The sequence below is a fragment of the Carassius gibelio genome, chromosome A10 (genome assembly GCF_023724105.1).
Source record: "Carassius gibelio isolate Cgi1373 ecotype wild population from Czech Republic chromosome A10, carGib1.2-hapl.c, whole genome shotgun sequence".
NCBI lineage: Eukaryota > Metazoa > Chordata > Actinopteri > Cypriniformes > Cyprinidae > Carassius > Carassius gibelio.
This window is the reverse complement of record NC_068380.1, coordinates 8,133,915-8,153,478: the sequence shown is the minus strand read 5'-3', so window position 1 is coordinate 8,153,478 and position 19,564 is coordinate 8,133,915. Positions and strand designations below refer to the sequence as shown.

Below are 19,564 nucleotides of genomic sequence, written 5' to 3'. Positions count from 1 at the left end.
GGTTGCTGCTCACAGATGCCGGTGTAGTTGTTAGGATCAAATTTATCTCTGTTTTTAAAGATGGGTGTTATCAAGCCTTGATTCCAGATGTCAGGGAAGTGACCTACATTTACAATCACATTGAATAGTTTTAGAATAGCTAATTGGAATTTACTTGTGTGTTTTATCATTTCATTTAATCTCCCATCAGGTCCAGATGCTTTTTTGAGTTGGAGGTTTTTGATTTTTTTTCTTTAAGTTCTTTATCAGTTATTGGGAAAATTTAATGGGTTTTGGTTATCTTTGATTGCTAATTCTAGTTTCCCCAATTGGTTAATTGTTTGATTTTGTTTACAATTTGTGTCTGTTTGTACTTTATTAAACAATGTTTAGAAATAACTCTCCCATATTTCTACATTTTGGATGGCCAATTCTCCCTCTCTCTCTCTCTCTCTCTCACCACATCACGTCAAAGTGACTCGATTCTATTGCTTTTGATTCTCCGTCAAAGTCTGTGAAGCTAAATCCTTACAGAACTCAAATGGCTCTAGAAACAGCACCACACGTGCCTTTACGAATGTCTAATCAAAACAGCTATTTGTCTGAGTATCCAGTTATTGTCACTCTATTCTGCTTTGATATAAAAAGAAATGGCTTGTGCTTTCATCATGTGCCAGTTTCCATGGGTCCTCATTTGCACACAGCATCTCTGTCATCCTCATAGACAGACTGTCTGTGAGAGAGTGAGTGAGTGCTCAGGCCAAAATCCCCTGCTGCATTCAGTCTCTTTCCATGTGCAGAAAAGAACTATTAATGGAAAATCATTGGAACAATACAACTCTTAGGAGCACATTTAAAAGATAAAAGATAGAGAGATAACTTCATTTTCATGTATCCACTTTCCTACTTTCACATATTTTCTCTTGATCAAGGTACACTCACTTCAGCCTAAAACAAAATATGACAGATTCATAATTCTATTTGTCTAGGTTGTCCATTTAATTTGTTTGTTTATTCATTCATTACATATTTCCTTTTTTTTTAACGCCAAGTTTTGTTTTCCTTACTGTTCTAAAGTTTCTGTTTTCTTAATAAAATTAAATGTAACCACCTCCTGCAGTCATAAACAGAGCTTGAGCACCAACCTCTGGCCAGATAAGATACTGCAACATTTAATGCTATTACTCAACCTTTTTCACATTCAGTAGCCTAGACTGTAATCTGGCAGCTGACATTACACGTGACCGAAGCAAATTTCCTATTCGGTATTTAATATTCGGTAACATCATTGCATGTTACAGTATGTCTTGCAGAATTACATGCTATATCTTTTTTTTTATGTCTTCTCCTTTCATAATTATTATGCATGCTATTTCATGACTCCATGTTAATTAAGAGACTATATTTGTCATATTATATTAATCATTGTAACGCCACACCACCATTAAAATTGCAGCCATTGCAATAAAAGGGCATTGATAATGGTGAAAAGCTTCAAAATTAGTTGAAAGCCATATGATGCTGTGAGGAAAATGCGCAAATTTCTCAACCAACAACTTTGAAATCTGGAGAATTCATCTACTGAACTAATAAACTACTGTACTTCTGTGCTTCACAGCCTCGCTAACATTCATGCCAAAAAAATTATATATCTTAAGAACAGCGCCTAAAATATGCACATTCCTTGTATATTGATATTTTATGTAAAAAAACTTTTTTGCAGCATTTCTTCAAGTCACATAAAAAGCTGTCGAAGCAGAAAGAATTAAATTAGAAATCGACGATCGCAAAAAATAACATAACTCTTACGAACAGAATGTAATTTAATCCGACAGGATACATTTCAAAATGCATAAACAGCAAAGTCTAAAGGAAAACAGAATGGTCTTATGGAGTTGCATATTTACTTCTATTTTTCCACAAGGTGGGGCATTTGAATGGGAGAGGAGAGCATCAGGTTGATTCATTTGTGTATTCAAGAAAGAAGAATGCAGTTCAAGTCAGATCTTGCACATAAGATATCCTCAAGGAAACACCTGTATGTTCAAGGCGTCACAGTCTATTACTCACTCTGACATCACCCATTTCAGAAGCTTGTTTTAACAGTTTGCTTTTTATACTTGAATTGAATTCTATCACTTCTCTTGTATATATGATGGAGAACAAAATGACCCCTTGGATGAATTTCAAAGAGCAATGAAGTCTTGTTTTAAACAATTTTGACCTTTTCTCATTCTTAATTTGACACCTTGCTCCAAATCTGATGACATCTCTTGGCCTTCAACTGAAAATTCTGTTATAGTTTTATGCAACACGTTGGATCTGTACAACAAACAGTAGCAGATAAAGATTAGGGGAACAGACTGTATTCAGTTCTTTCCTGTTAGGAGAGCCAGTCAACGTGTAACTTTCCATGACAGCAACTGAGTACAACTATGAGTGTGTCGCATATGTCTGACTGGCACCAGCTCTAAATCAGTGAATTCATCAGCTTTCCGCAATCACTGGTTCTGCTATCTACCGAGTGATGTTTGTACATGTCCACGTGTGTATGAAAGCATGTTCGAGCCTGTGGCTGGGCTTTAAAACATCATCATCTCACAGCCTGTCAGACGAGTCCTACCAGTTTTAAAGAAAAAAGTGGAAGAGGCTCCATATCTCTGCCCCACCGCTGTCTTCTTAAGATAATTAGGTGGTGGCAGTGTGTGTCACACACTTCTGAACAGTAAGCCATTGTCTTAGGTCTGTTGTTTTTGCTGTGATGGATGTTGTCAGGCTTCCTGACATTAAACCAAGTCTATTTCTTCAGATATATATATATATATATATATATATATATATATACACTGAATACATTCAGTTAATTAAAATAAAGGTCACAAGTAATTAATTATGAGCTAATTAAATAATTAAAGCTGACTTAGTAAATATTGCTAGTAGTATCAGTATTTACATGAACATATTCAACAATAATATTAATATTTAATATTAATATTAATAATATTTTAGAATCAAAAAATGCAACAACAGATGACAGATACTTTATACATGTGATGCACTTTAATTTTTCATAAAATATAAAAGTGTGCAAATATGTGCAAACACTATGGATAAATGAGTATTCAAAAGTATACAAAAAGGAAATAACAAGGCAGCTTTATCAACTAATTACAAAAAGTCAAGGTAAAACCTAAAAAAGGTGTTGGCATTGGATTACTGACTGGTTTGCTACAGAAGAGTTCATTTATACAAATGCATGGATTCTAAAAACAACATCACAGAATCACATCTAAAAGACTCAGAGTTCAACAGAAGTTTAAAGACCTAGCAATTACAAGGCTGTCTGTTCCAGACAGTGAAGGGTAATGATGGCTATGCCCCCCTTGGCATAAAATAGGGCTTGGCGCAATGGTTTTACAGAGTGATGAAAAGATAAAGTGGTCTCAGGAATGAGCCAATGGTCTGAACATGAGGGTACATGGGATACAGCCCTCCCCCCTACACTGTCTACCCACACCTGTGATCCTCCTGAGGGCATGTTCCCATGGAATGAGCCAAATGGCTCTATAAATGCACATCTTTATTTGAGTGAACCACTTTAATTACATAACTGGCACCACAGTGTTGTCATTTCTGTTTAAATTATAGCTCTGAAGTGCAATATTAGGCTGATATAGGGTAAGCTTATTCTAATATGCTACAATAGAAATGTCTAAACAATTTTGGGGTTGCTTTCATTGCATCAATCACTCGGGTAACAAGAAGAAGCAAACGATGAAATCAAAGACATACATCAAGAACAGCAAGGGATAAACATGGCATGGAAATGAAAGGAAGTTAAAGGTAGAACAAGATCCAGGCTCTATCTACAGTACAGATATATATATATATATATATATATACATACACATAAATGCCTTTCCAATTACAAAACAACTCCATTATTAAGGGGGAAAGCCAACAAGAGCCCAAACGCTGGAGAAAATGTCAATATTTCGATAACCGAGTAATTACAACATGTACATTAAGTCCCTCTTTTTCAGCATCTGTCAGTTTTTATAAAGTAGAAATAAAAAAAAAAGAGGGAGAAAGTGTCTATGAGCATATTGGCAAAGGTTTGTTCCTGGAGTACATGAGTTCAAACCACAGTAGGACCCTCAACAAAGTGCCGATTCACCAGGGACCAGTGAGCTGTCAGTGTTTTTGTGGCTGGTGAGTTTCAGAACGACCACTTTCCTCTGGAGTTTTGTGGGGGTGAAAGGATTCGGACTCTCTGGCTCAGATTCCGAGGTGTAGTCGAACGTATGTTCTCCAGCGGGCTGCGGGGACAGCGGTGCAGCATCGGCACCACGTTTGAGCAGGACGCAGATGGCGTCTTTGTAGCCACCGCGTACAGCCAGGTGAAGCGGAGTGAATCCATTCCGGTCTTGGGTACTGGCGATGTCGGGGCAGCTCTGCAGAAGCTCTTTGAGGACCTCGCAGTGGCCGTTCTCAGCGGCCAGGTGACATGCCGTGCGAAGACCGTGGTTAACGCTCTCAGGGTCAGCACCCCCTCCCAGAAGCATTTTAACTGTTGGCAGATGGCCTTTCTGTGCGGCCAGGTGCAGGGCGGTGCAGCCGCTAGCGGTTTGGCTGTGAATATCGGCGCCGTGTTTCACAAGCAGCCTTGAAGTGCTGGTGTGGCCGGTTTCCGCAGCCACGTGAAGCGGACTGTGGAGGCCATCAGAGGTTAGATGCACGTTAGCGCCAAGCTCCACCAGGATCCGTGCCACCCGGTACTGGCCTCTTTGAGACGCTAGATGGAGCGGAGTGCGCCCGTCCGATGTCTGACCATCAATATCTGCACCGGCCTGCTTCACCAGGAGCTTCACTATTCCCAAATGGCCTTTCCAGGCAGCAAGGTGTAGCGCTGTCCAGTCATCTTTACCTTTCACATGGATGTCAGCTCCACGACTCAGCAAGACCCTCAACACATTCTCCTGTCCGTGGTGGCAGGCGATATGCGCCGGCGTCCGGCCCTGAGCGTCTATTTCGTTAATGGAAGCATTTCGGTCTAGGAGTAAGCGGGTCAGGGCTTCATCGCCGTTCTGCGCTGCAAAGTGTAGAGGTGTGTACTGGTCCTCATCCTTGGCGTTGACATTTGTCGTCTTGCGGCTCAGGAGAATGTCAGACACTCCCTTCAGCCGCTTTTCGGCAGCCAGGTGGAGGGGCGTGGCTCCGTGAATATTGGGCAAATTAGGGTTGCAGTTGCTAAGCAGCAGAAACTTTACTGCCTCCTCATTGGCCAGGCTCACTGCGAAGTGGAGCAGGTTGCTGCCGCCCTCCAAGAGCAAGTCAACATCTTGAGGCTGGAGGATCTTCATTAGCTTGGCGATGTCTTCAGTGCGAATGGCTTCACAAAGTTTCTTCCTCTGTAACTCACTGGATTCTAAGTTGTACACAAACACAGTGAACAACAATAAAAATGAGTGAAAATTATTTTATGACACAGTGATTAGACTTTTACGATTTTCAGATTCAGCGAGTTACCCCTCGACAAATCTCTACTGATCGATAATATTTGCGAAACCAAATCCAAAACCGGGTAACAAAACAAAAAACAAAACAAAACAAAACAGAAAACTAAATAATAAAAAACACTCAAACAAAATCAAAGCACAACAAAAAGAACAAAATGAATAAACCAAACAACAAAAAATATAAATAAAATAAGCAAAAAAATCAAAACAAAAAGCAACAAAACAGAAAACAAATAACCTTATGCATACAACAACAAAACAAACAAAAAAATAGGTGGCAAGATGCTACTGTGGTTTTCTCTTACCATTTACAGCATTTTCTTTCTCAAAGGACAATGTAATCGAGCCTTGGGATGAGAAAGCCGAGTCCACAGAGGAGATGCCTGACAGTCTCTTGCTGGTGTTGTCTTTGCTCTCGAGGGACTCTTCTTTGACATTGCTAAAACTGCGAGACAAGCCGGAGTCAATCTGACACAGCAGCTCGGACAGGCTGTAGTCTTTCTCAGGTAACATGGCTGACTTCGGCCTCACTGGCATTTGGTTGTTTGTCTGTATGTGAAGTAGAACAGACTGTTTGTAAGAGAACATTCATCAACAATGACGATTAGCAACCACATTTCAATATTTTAGAAGCAATGGAGGGAGCCATATAAATGAATAAATCACTGACTGTAGATGCAAAGATTTAATTAAAATATGTAACATTCGGACAGATGAAGGACAGTGTATTCTTCCTAAAATAAACTGTGTTATACGCTCTCACAGAAAATGACAAAAGGGTCCTGTTAAAGCAATGCAGTTTGGTGGCATTCTCTCCTACTGATGAAAGACTGTCATTTTGGTAAAACATTTACACTATGTACTTAGACTAAAACAAACAAATAGCAAAGAGTTGCCTAATAACAGATGGACAGGAAGTCTAAACCTCACTGGAGGTCAATCGAAATGAATCATATGAACATAACTTGTTGGAAAAAGCGTGATAACGGAACAAGATTAGTTAAGATTCATGCCTAGCGATGCATAGTGATATTACCTGTTCACTGGAGGCTGGGGCAGGGCAAGGGGAACAGTCTGGTTCTGAAGAAATAGAAGCTCTTGACTCATCATGAGGTTTGGTGCAGAGCTCCTCAGCTTCTGATGTGATCTCTGCCGGAGCAAGTGATCAATGTTTTCAATGTTTTTTTTTAAGGAAACTGGTATTTATAGAAATAGTTCCTGAAATGCACTGAAGAACAGTAAAGGCTAATTGTGTCTTTATTGTTCTGGTTGCCTGGGATCTGCTGTCATATCACTGTTGCAATGCAACTCTGGTTCTTGTGACTCAGCACATACATTAGTGGTTTGATCGAAGGGAGAGACACTTACCTTGAAAACTGGGTCGGGCTTCAGGGGAATGTGCCCAGCATTTCTGCATAAGGTACAGGAACCCTGAGCAGGCCTGGGGACGACTGCGGGGAATGAGGCTGAGATCTGGACGAACGCCCTTCACTACCTTAACCATTATGTGCAGGATGTTATTCTCTCCTGTGAAACCAACAGAGCAAATAAATAACATTAGTTTATTTGCCACGCAACAAAAAACTAAACTGAGTTTCCAAATTAAACAGACTGAAACACACAAAGTCATATTTTACCACCAAAATCTATTAAAAAAAAAAAAGAAAATAGATTTTATTACAAAAAAATAAATAAAACAAATTTTCGTAAAACAATTTTGTAGTGCATTTCCCTTAAATCAACAGACCTGAATTTTTTTCTTCTTTTATTATTATTTTTTAATTTTTATATTATGTTTTTTTTAGGTAAAATGATCACAAATTAAGCAAAATACAACAAATCTACAGTACAGTCATGTGTAAGTACTGCAATTTAAATGAAATGTAAATAATATACTGATATTTTTATAACATTATATTAAACTATACTAGTAAACATGGAGAGTAACTTAACTGAAAATATTTTTTATTTTCTTTATAAAACATTTTTGGGAGAGTTATACGACATTGAAGAAAAAAAAATCAACAAGATCCTGAAAATATAATTTACATTAAACCAGAAAAAAAACTCTAGATAATTTATATCCTGTGATTTCAACTTTCATTGTAAATCAGGATATTATTTACGTTCCTTTTGGAAGGTTTGTTTGTTAGCCGATTGATTCCATTAGCTGATTCCAAACATAACCAGAATTGTCTTGACAATAAAAATAGTTTTCCCATTCTTTCACACTGAATTCTTGTAACTGCTGGTTACTTGGAAAAAAAAAAGATTTACCTGGAAATCACAACCAGATAACCACAAAGACACTCCTTCAGTAAGATTGAAATGAATGCCAAAAAAAAAAAATGTTTACGGGATCTGATGCCACCCATAGTGAAGATAAACAAAAATAAGAGTTTCCAGAAACACTTTCCAGAGTCAGCTTTGACTTCTTGTCTTACCTTGATATGGCTTCTTCTGAGCGAGGATTCCCCAGATAACAATGGAAAAACTGAAACAACACATATGCATTAGACATATGTTCAGACAACCCATATTTCAATTTGATCGTAGTTACAATTTACACATTGACAGCAATCCAAAATGCCTGACCTGTACACATCGTGTTTAGTGTCAGAGATTCTGTCTTTTTCAATGATCCTTTCTGGAGGAAGGTAGGCGATGGTGCCACAAAACCCGTCACGGCTAATATCGTCGTTCCTAGCAAAGCCATTCCACCTCGCCAGACCGAAGTCAGAAATCTAAAATGAAAAACACAAAGTATTTAGAAAAGGTTCATTCTTCATATTTTAATGTTATCACTTCTTAAAATCATGTTAGGATTTATGCAAGCATTATTTACAGTGATTTTTCCAGAAAATCATGTTCAATGTCGCCTACAGTTAGGCGGGGAAGCCCTGATTTTACTGTAAATGTGTGCACGCATATGTAGGCGTGTGTGTGCCAGCCCTTCATTAACACTGCCTTGCTTTAGCTTGCTCAGACTGGTCCGGATGCGTGTTTACATCCAGCCTTTTCAATCCGACACGACGATTCCCACCCATCCCTCGTGACACCTGCTTACTCATCTATGGGAAGGCTGGATATAAATGGGATAAAGCATGGGAAAGCTTTTCAACCCTCAGGGAATTTTCTGGAAAGGTATGTGGAGACTGTAAAAAGAAAATGAAAGGTGTGCCCTTCCCCCCATTCCTTTGGAAATCCGTACGAATTTTCATGATCTGACACGGTCGTCAACACACGAGATCAGGATTCAAATCCATCACGCTGACGGGATGTTTTTCTGAACGTGAAACACATAATCTAGACAAATGTAGCTGTTTGTTTTCTTTTAATTTGATCCAAACATCATAATTTTTCCCTTATGGCATTTAGAAATACTTAAAACAGTTTAAAATAAATGCTAGGGATTCACTAATTAAATTTTACTAATAAATTACATTTAAAACTGAAATTAAACATTTTAAATTGGAACCATTGGGTTTCAAAATTATTTGTTTACCTGCAGTGAACCAGGATCAAGCGAATGGGTTTTTTTTTTTTATTAATTAAATTAATTAAATATTAATTTATAATCTCTTTATCAAAGGGTTTCAGCTTAACTCCTAATAAATAAATAAATAAATTAATAAATCCATCCAAACAAACAAATAAATTAATTTTAAAAAGCAATTCATTTAATGAATTAAAGAACACACAAAAAAAATGTTTTTAGGGATTTTTTTTTTTTTTTGTAAATATGCCATTAAGTCATTTTTCTTTTTTTTATGTGTTCCACAGAAAAAAGAAAATTTGGAACAACATGAGGGTTTGTTTTGTAGATAACGGACATGTAAAGGTGCAAAAAAACTTGTAGGTGTTTTGTTATTGCGTGATCAAAGCAGGGCAGTTTACTCAGGTAGTGATGAATCACTTGTGCTGAAGCTTTAATGCAGTAAATCATCTGTGATTGATTCCTTGGAAATTCTTAACTGTGAGTAATAAGGTCACCACCTTTTTAATAGAACAGCAAAGGAGTCGAGGCCTCATCATGACCAGACGAGGCTCGCTCTGGCTCACCTTGATGTGGTAGTGTGCGTCCAGCAGGATGTTGGCAGGTTTGAGGTCGAGATGAAGGAGGGGCGGGTTCATGCAGTGCAGGAAGTTCATCCCCACCGACGTCTCGTGGATGATACGGAAACGCAGCTCCCAGGGCAGTGGCTCCGAGGCCAGCAGGGTTTCCAAAGAGCCCGTCTCCATGTATTCCATCACCAGTCCCTGCGGATCGCTGCAGATGCCGTATACAGGGAGGATGTAGCGGAACTTAGCCGCCTCCATCTTTTTGGCCTCCTCTAAAAGTTCGGCACGCTCCCTAAACAAAAAAATTATCTAATCAGTTATAATATCACAGCTGTCGTGGATTGCAAATCCCATTTATTTTGTAAGGAATGTGATAACATGGGAGGGATCCAGCTGGATTTCAGCTGGATAGCTAGCAACACACCCCATCAATTAAAAAGAGCAAGAAATCACAGAAAGACGCTTCTACACAAACAAGGGAAGGTACTAAAACCCGTTGGACCTGAGCACACACTGACTCATTCATATTGTCCGGAAGCATTTTCTGAGCAATAACACAATGTTTTTTAGCTTTGGGCTAAATTTCCTTTATGAAATATAGTAGGGGCATCTGAAGCAGCGTTCACGCACTCACAAACAGGTTTATGAGTTTTTCATAATGCTGTTTACAGTATATTTATCTGACTTAATCTTTTTAATTACATTCCAGTCTTTAAACACTGATAGGCATGGGATTGTATGAATGGCTCTTTTGTAGTTTGTTCTTACACAAACCCTTTTAATAGTAACTAATCAGACAGATGTCAGTCGTGGAGGTCACATTTTTTTAAATAAACTTACCAAGTTTACGATCTGTTTGCTTAGTTAACAGCACCAAGAAAAGGCCAAAAGATCTCTCAAGCATGTCACTCAAGAAATCAAGCAGAAATATAAAAGAATTGGCAATATCAAAAAGTCTGCGTTATTAGTCAAATGATTTTTATTAATCATGTGATGGCAACACTTAAGCCAAAGTGGCCACACTGTTCTCCAACTATTTTAGCATGCTCTAAATAAATGATATTTTCAAGAATATAAATAAAATGCATTTTAATATACTTTATATTATTTACTGAAAGAAAACTAGTTTTAATAAAGCTGAGGGAAAGCATAACTCCTGATAAATAATGCACATGTAAATTATATATATATATATATTAAATTATAAATTAAATGTTTGTATACTTACTGTTCACATAGAAGATCAATTCAAAATACAAAGGGAATGCAAAACTTCTAATAAATTATAATAAAAACTTCAAATGTTTTTAAAAACAAAAAAATCTATGAATAATTAATTAATTTCCTTTTCATAATGTTGATATTTTTTCCTAAAATAAAACCAGTTTTAATTAGGTTGAGGGAAAGCATAACTCCAAGAAAACAAAATAAAATAAACATTAAATGAGTTAATAATAACATATAACATTAAATGAGTAAATAATAAAATTAATACACTTAATTATCAAACAGAAAATCAACTGAAAAATGCTCATAGTGTTGATATGTTCTACTTAAGCTTAACTCTAAAGAACAACAAAACAAAAACAAAAAAAGAGTAAATAATACAATTTTAATACACATGGTGTTTATATAAATCAGTTTTAAGCAGGCTGAGGGGAAAGCATAATTCCTAATAGTGTGGTAAGAAACAGTGCAGTAATTTCCACAAGGATGGACACGTGGGAGGCAAGCAGAGGGAAGATTTACAGGGAGTTCGGAGGTAAATGTTTAAAACTACCCATTCTACTACCCCACACTGATCTGTTCTGCCACCCCTTTGAGCTCAACAAAAGCTGTTCTTTTCTATAAAAAAAGGACTGATCCAGTTCGACTGGTTCGGCAACTCTGCAAAAAAAAGCAGAGGCCTGATGGAGCGCAGGAAGACAAAGCCTGCTTTTAAGTCTGCGTCCTGTTTAGATGGGGGAGGCAAATTCGATTTCTTGTACCTTTAGATCTTAGCTGCTGATAACCTCCCGTGGTGGTGAGGGCCACATGGAACAACATTCACTGGATTTCTATCAGATTCTTTTCTTTTTTCCTCCTCAAGCTTGGTGACGTTAAGTGACATCTGCATGAAGAGTTCAAAAGCAAGTTTTGCAGGAGGACGTGCTAGATTACAGCTGTCTGTCACACTTGATTTGACCCTGATAACCTTGCCTGATCTAATCTTTCAGCCTTAATGACCTGTTGACATATCCCTTTGTCAACACAAGTCCAATTACATATCAAAGTGCTAATATCTATAGTGCCTATTCTACATTACAGGGCCAGAAAAGACACACATAATACAATTAACCTGGAAAAAATAATACATGCACTTGTATTCATTCTTATCCAAAGCCACGGAAACATTTACGGTCAAAGAAAATCAGATATCACATTAGATTATATATCATGTCATACTAGAGTGCAATTCCTAATGTTTAAACTAAAGCAATTATGTGTGCTTATTAATAAGCTGACTATTGACTAAGACCAAAGCATCGTCAACAACTCTGGAACATAATAAGTCATTTTAAACCAATTTAACAGACTTTCAATATTAAGTGGAATGAGGAAGAATGGAAAAAGTAACATACGGTTATGATTAAAATATGTGGGTGAATTTATATACGTATATACATACACACTCTACCATTCAAAAGTGTGTCGTCAGTTAGATTATTTTATTCTATATATTAAATAATAATAATAATAAATTAATCCTGAGATGGTTTCCACATAATTATTAAGCAGCACAACTGTTTTCAACAATGTTAATAATAATAAATGTTTCTTGAGCACATTTCTGAAGGATCATGTGACACTGAAGGCTGGGGTAATGACTGCATCACAGAAATAAATTACATTTAAAATAGATTAAAATGAAAAACATGAACAATATTACTGTTTTTACTGTATTTTCACTAAATAAATGCAGCCTTAAGGAGAATAAGAGACCGAATGGTATAAAAGAGTATCAACGATTTTTTTATAGACGGTTTAATTTTTAAATCACAGTATCATTAAGTGGCCCCATTTGCCATAATTCATTGCAAATAAATAAATAAATAACATTTCATCATAATAAAAAATATCTGAAATATTCTACATGTCTATCACCCTATAGGAATATAACCAGTAGTAAAATGTTCCGCGTGTGACTGCAACATCTGTGTGCATGCCAAAGTTCTGGTTATTTCTGTGTAAGGAAGGTTACTGGGAAACAGGCTCATGTACAGTCACTCATTATCATGCCAGGACAGAGTTAAAATGCTTTAGTGTAAACGTAAGTCTTTATGTTGAGCCATATTCAAGTCTTAATGTGTTTTTGTGTGTGTATTCAGTGAGGTGGGGGTCATAATCATAGCTTGAGGCAGTATATTATTGCTGTTTCCTGACAACATGTTGAGGGGCAGCGTCTTTTTGCGTACAAGCATTACTTATGTTAATGTAAACAAAATAGAGACTTAGTCCCATGAACATTAGCATACACGCACCTAAAATACATGCACATGGACATAAACAGTTATACTGTATATTAGTTTTGATTTAAAATAAATCATGGATAAACAAACCAGTGGATATCAATGTCATAACTTATCTTAAAGCATATTCTCAAGACGACAGTATGACATTCTCAAATTAGGGATTTCATGTCACAAAAACACAATTCTCTTGCCATTCAGGCGACTGTGGGTGACAAACACACACACTTACCCGAAACTTTAAACACACTTCCAAGAAGCCTGAAAAGGTAAAATACTCCCAAAACTAACTTACTTGTCATCTGAATGAAGGCTAGGAGGGCATTTGATCGCCAACCATGTTTTCCACTGCATATGTCGTACTTTGTACACCTGTCCGAAGCCGCCGGAGCCAATCTTCTCCCAACTCCCAAACTCTGAAGCTTCAAAAGTTTTCAGAAGTCCCATAATCCCTGGGGAATTTTCTGGGACGTCCATTTTTTAAAGTTGTTTAATAAGATCCTGTGCAATCTGGATTCTCGTTTTCACATAAAAATGTTTTCCGTCAAAGACAAACAGGTTGTGAACGGTTCCTTGTTTTTTTTCCCCTGTCTGTACAGACAGCTTCAGTCTGGCCCTACCCCTCTGTTCAGGTGAGGGGTGGGAGGGGCCTAATGACATCATTTCCTGAGCCTGGAACACAAGGTGACATAGAGTCAATTGGCCAATCTAGTCCTATGACACACATATACCCGTTTATAAGCTAAAGGACATTGGTGACACCCCTAAAGCACTGTTTGTCCACTGTTTCAACTTCTCTGCATCTAATATAGTGCCAGAAGTTACAAACTTCTCAACTTTCTGCTCATGAAGCCTGGGAACTGTATTTGACACGGTTATCCAAGCTTAAGGAATGCTGGGTTATCACCCAACACCTTTATAACCTGAGATCACAAGAATGTTAAAATAGTCTCTTAACCCCCCTGGAGAAATACACAAGTTCTCTAGGATTACTCAACAATGTCCTAGTTATGTGATACAGCTAAAAGGAAAAAAGGTTCAAGCATGCGTGAACTCAATTTACGTTAATCTACACATAATAGTTTAGCCGTAGCTTCAGGGTAACATAAACTCATTTTACATGGACTTCACATTTCACTGCTGGACTCACATTTCACTGATGGTTATATCTAAATTATATATAAAGGGCTATTACTACTACTACTACTACTACTATATGCTCTATATAATTGTGTATGTGTTGAAAAAAAAATTGAATCTAGAATCTTGAACCTGTTTGAATTTGCATCGACCAGACCTTCAAAATCACCTTGAACTACAATGTTCCCATGCAGTGTCCAAATAAAAGTGAGTCACATCATGTACTTTTCAGATCTATTATAACCATGTAGGTGGTATTTCTGTGATGGGAATATATTTGTAATATTTGTGACCCTGGAGCACAAAACCAGTCATAAATCGCTGGGGTATAATTTTAGCAATAATCAAAAAAAATTGTAAGGGTCAAATTATCGTTTTTTCTTTTATGCCAAAAATCATTAGGACATTAAGGTAAGATCATGTTCCATGAAGAAATTTAGTATATTTCCTACCATAAATATATCAAAACTTAATTTTTGATTAGTATTATGTATTGCTAAGAATTCATTTGGACAACTTTAAAGGCGATTTTCTCAGTATTTTGATTTCTTTTACAACCTTGGATTCCAGATTTACAATAGTTGTATCTCGGTCAAAAATGATCCTAATAAACCATACATCAATGGAAAGCTTATTTATTCAACTTTCAGATGCTGTATAAATCTCAATTTAAAAAAAAACTGACACTTAGACTGGTTTTGTGCTCCAGGGACACATTTGACTTATAAAGTCTGCTGTATCATATTTGATTCATGCATTTGTAAGGCCTCTAAATTATCAACATGATCAAAACTTTGCTGAAAAACCTACTATTAACCTACTACATGCTTTCTGTCATCTGATTGATGGTCCATACTTTTTAGTAAGTAAAATTATTTTTAGTATATAATTCTACATATATCCACCTTCTTTTTGATGTGAGATCATTAATGATTTTTATAAAGTAATATTTTTATATTGTTAGTAATAATTCTAAATAAACATTTAGGAGACTAAACCAACCTACTTTTATTGGCCTATCCATTAATAATTTTTTAGAAAAACCTTGATGATCGGGATGGGTTTTTGTGCATCTGGAATGGATGCATAAGAGAGGGTCAGGTTTGTAATTAGTAATTTGAATGTGTTTAGGTGGAGATGTAAAATTCTAAATAAAATAAACAGGAAAACCTGCATGGTTCAGATTGGAGACAGGTTCTAGAATATCATATCTTTATATCTTACTAATCACATTTATGAATCACATTAGATTCACTCTTTGATTTTACAAATAACAATTAGTTTTTAAAAAAGTGTATTTGGCTCACCCTAGTGGACATTTATTAGTACTACTGTTATCGTAAGACGTTCCCTAATGAGAAAAAACGTTGCAAAAACTAACCAGGCATAGATGAAAAACGTGGGTAGTGCATTTATTCAATAATAGTTTGAGAAATTGACTTGTTATGGGTATTAGAGTTAGTTCTATGCACGTGTTTCAAGTTGTTTGAAGTGATCATTTATATCATGGCACTTTACATGAAAGCAGCAGAAATTGCAAAGTGGAGCTGAAAAAAAGGTGCAGTGAAAACTGGTTTATGAGAGGAAATGTCAAGTAAGTTAAGTGCTGATATATTTGTACCTCAGTATTCTATAAATAAATCACATAAGATGTAACTGTTGTTTACATAGCAAATATGGCGTAATTTAACAAAATTCCAGTAAAATACGAACAGTAAAATACAGGTATAAAATACAGTATTTTTAAAAGTGATATGTACCTCGTTTTCTTCACACCTGTCTGTCTCGTGTTCACCTGAAACACTTAGGTTCGATTAAACTGTTGGGACCAGTTGGAAGTGACGTCACGTTTACGATAGACTTCTCGTTCATTTCGCCCTTAAGAAAACATTGTTTTTGTTTGTTCATCAGAATATCATGCAGCTCTTTGCGTTTGTGTGTGAGACATAGAAATACTCATCAGTTCTGAAGCAGATCATCGTCAGCACAAAACTTTGGATTCATTTGGCTAAAGGTAGACAGCTGGGATGTTATCCTCACCTGTGAATCCCTGTTTCCGGTGCGTCATAGATGTGTCTCTGTGTGTAACCAAAGTCCCAGGTGCTGGGGAATGACCTGCTCATCGGTCACGGGGTGAAATGTGGAGGCGCCTGGAAGACGATGATGTTGAAGCATCGCTCCAGACTTCAAGCTGCTCTGGCAAGAATCAAAGTCAAGAGAAATGTCACTCGAAATCAAATCCTGCTGCACTCCAGTTTCCAGACAGGGTAATGTAAACATCAACTATTTGTATATAACATATAATGTAGTGGTTTTAATATCAGTGATATATATATATATATATATATATATATATATATATATATATACACACACACACACACACACACACACTGCCTTTCAAAAATTTGGGATCGGTTAGATTTGTAATGTCTTTTTTTAATTAATACTTTTCGTTTAAAGCTTTTATTCATCAAATAATCCCGAAAAAAGTATCACACTTTCTAAAAAACACTAAGCAGCACAACTGTTTCCAACATTGGTATAAATCAGCATATAAAAGTGATTTCTGACACTGAAGTCTGGAGTAATGATGCTGAAAATTAAATTTGCATCACAGGAATAAATTACATTTAAAATTATATTAAAATAGAAAACCGTTATTTTTAATGGTAATCATTTTTAACAATATTATTGGTATTTTGTCTATATTTTTGGTCAAATAAATGCAGCCTTGATTTGCAGAATAGACTTCTTTAAAACACATTAAAAGTCTTACTGATCTAAAACCTTTGAACAGCATTGTTTTTATATTAAGACCGTTGTATATTCTGCTACTGGTAGATTCTGGAAAGGTTCATTTTTATGTTCTATCTCTTCAGATGATGCAATTCCACTCTGTGTGGGTGTATACTCTGAAAACAACTCTTGATGATGTCATCGACAACGATCATCAATGACATCATTCCCAAAATATTTTTTTATCAAGGAATAGCAAGTTGGTAAGATGTCCTCTGCATGTCACAAGACATTTTGAGTAACTTCTTCAGTGAATAGCTTTAGAATGACATGAAGGAAAGGAGATGATGACTGAATGTTGCCTGAACTATTTCTTTAACAGTGCACTAAAAGTGATTTATTTTTTATTTTTAACAATTTCCCATTTCTTCGTCTCTGACTTCCGAATCTCCATTTTCTGTCTGGGAGGGCATTTATTTCTGTGTGATCTTCAACTCCAAGATCTTCTGGTTTTCAGTGCAATAACAGACTTTCACAATCACTTCCTTTATAAAGCAGGACACATTATATTGCAGGAAATTATAGAACATTATACTAGACCTACCTACAGTTTGCAAAACATGACATGAGTCGAACCTCATTTTATCTTGCTCCATTGATCTTGATGCCAAACGTCTGTCCACTATGAGCACTCTTCTCCTTGGCCGGGGGTCACATGTCATCAGCTGGCCAATCAGGATTTTCTGAAAGTAGATCCACAGAGCTCAGAGTCCAAGGAAGTCCAGCATATTCTTCCGGACCCCTCCTGCAGTGGATCAGGCAGTTGTTGTGTATAAAGGAATCATTGTCTGTCTCAGGGGTGGTTTGTCTGGGGGATGAGGTCTCAGAGCCGCAGGATGACGGGCGTCTGCAGGTACTGGCTACATTTCAACTGCACTGTCTCAACCACGCACTGCAGTTCCCTCAGGTACAGGACTAGTCCATTTTCTTCCAAACTGGCCTGAGAGGCGTCATGAGCCTTTCATCCAGTGCCTTCATGCCAGCACAGCAAAAACACGCACTCATGGGTTCTTTGTGGCCATGCTGGAGAGATGAATGAATACACTATTGTTCAAACAATTGGGGTAATTTTTTTTAAAATTTAAGTTACTATTAAATTACTTTAGTCTATAGTGTCACATGGTCCTTTAGAAATCATTCTGAAATTATTTGCTGCTCAAGAAACATTTATGATTCTGATAATGTTGAAAACAGTTGTGCTTAAAATCTTACTGAACCTTATATATAATATATATTATTTAAATTACATCTTTTTTTACATTATGTAAGAATTTCTGAATTGTCCTGAAAATGTTACAATTAATATATTGTCCTAAATATTTTAAAAATTAATTATTTTTTGATTATAGGTTAAATGTTGTTATTTTGGTTATTTTAACTGGTTTTGTTATTGTCACAGCAGAACGTTGCCGTCTAGCGGTGAGGAAAAGCAGGACATGCATCAATCTGGTCCCATCTGATGAGGCACAAGAAAACACAGAGACTGCAATCGATCAACAGACAAATCCAAGCTCAAAGAAAAGGAAGAGAAACAGAAACAAGCACAAAAAGCTTCTCCGCTAACCCACCTCTTTATTGAACTGTGATGAATGATATGTTTTAACCAGAAGTCAAATTCATTATTTAGAAATGTGCGAGTTGTCTGTCATGCACTGAATGCTAGATGAGCAGAATTAAGATCCACAGCAAGTCAACTTTACATTTTTATTGGAAACCAGCATGTCATTATCAGAGCATTAAGCAGACAACACAATCGGTGCCGCTTCATTCAGAACTCCATTCATGCTTTATGAGGGTTAGTGGGAATGGTTTACACACAAACTGAGCATTCACTAACAGCAACATCTGAAAAACATACAACTAGGTACAACTGTTCTCAAACATTCACAGCTTGAGAAATTCAGCTCTCATCTCAACATACATCTCATCTTCTCAACAGTCTTCACAACTCGCTTGTATTTGGTATGGCTTTCTAATAAACAGAAAGCCTGGGCTCATGCCTCCTTGCATCAGTCTGGGCATGAGTATACTTTGAAAATGTCATTAATTACAAACCAAATTATCTCATTAAGACTGAAGTGAGAAATGCCATGCAAGGGTGGACAGAGATGGCTACATCATTGTAAAAACATTTGCTGTCCCAAATTCAGATTTTTCAGGTCAAAGAATATGAAGGGAGTACAAAAAAAAACTAAAAGTCAGTGTCATTTTTGTGCTTCCATATTTGTGCATTTGAGTACTAATTAAATCCAGTGTTTTGTGGATCTAAAACATTGTATATTGACTGAAAACACATCATACACAGCTCTTTCACTTAACAGACCTGAGAACATGTTAAGACTTAAAATCTGCAGGTATCGGCGGTCTACATAATGCCTTGACTGCATTTCCCAACGGATGCTGATTCAGGAACGTTCTAAAGACATGCGGTTTCAATCGCAGCTTGAGTATTTGCTATATCTTGGTATTTTAAAACACATCACAAGCATGCACAAACCATAAAATTCCTACAAAGCCAGGAATGGTTCATACAAAAATTCAGTAATGGTTTACATA

The 19,564-nt window shown here is 36.7% G+C and overlaps 1 protein-coding gene and 1 long non-coding RNA gene across 4 annotated transcripts; one reads left to right on the top strand and one right to left on the bottom strand.

Moving 5' to 3' along the window:
* Positions 1–3,017: 3,017 nt before the first annotated feature.
* Positions 3,018–16,308, bottom strand: LOC128021046 (receptor-interacting serine/threonine-protein kinase 4-like). 2 transcript variants are annotated; one of them, XM_052607922.1, is made up of 9 exons: positions 16,250–16,308; positions 13,365–13,741; positions 9,561–9,852; positions 8,094–8,242; positions 7,943–7,992; positions 6,867–7,025; positions 6,535–6,647; positions 5,804–6,047; positions 3,018–5,407 (listed from the first exon to the last, which is right to left on the bottom strand). In XM_052607922.1, exons 2-9 carry the CDS (start codon positions 13,544–13,546, stop codon positions 4,137–4,139), a joined length of 2,460 nt encoding a protein of 819 aa, XP_052463882.1. In that variant the 5' UTR covers positions 13,547–13,741; positions 16,250–16,308; the 3' UTR covers positions 3,018–4,136. The 2 variants fall into 2 exon arrangements, with proteins under 2 accessions (XP_052463882.1, XP_052463881.1); XM_052607921.1 differs by lacking the exon at positions 16,250–16,308 and adding an exon at positions 15,970–16,108.
* Positions 16,102–19,205, top strand: LOC128021047 (uncharacterized). Of its 2 annotated transcripts, none has more exons than XR_008185463.1 (4): positions 16,102–16,223; positions 16,304–16,476; positions 17,092–18,072; positions 18,411–19,205. It is a non-coding gene; the product is annotated as an uncharacterized LOC128021047 (long non-coding RNA). The 2 variants fall into 2 exon arrangements; XR_008185462.1 differs by having other exon boundaries at positions 18,408–19,205.
* The last annotated feature ends 359 nt before the right edge of the window (positions 19,206–19,564 follow it).

Coding starts and splice junctions, on each gene's coding strand:
- LOC128021046 (XM_052607922.1), bottom strand. CDS start 13,546: ATGGACGTCCCAGAAAATTCCCCAGGGATTATGGGACTTCTGAAAACT. Junction 6,648..6,866: donor AGCCCGACCCAGTTTTCAAG/GTAAGTGTCTCT, acceptor TTGCTCCGGCAG/AGATCACATCAGAAGCTGAG. Junction 5,408..5,803: donor GAAAGAAAATGCTGTAAATG/GTAAGAGAAAAC, acceptor TGTACAACTTAG/AATCCAGTGAGTTACAGAGG.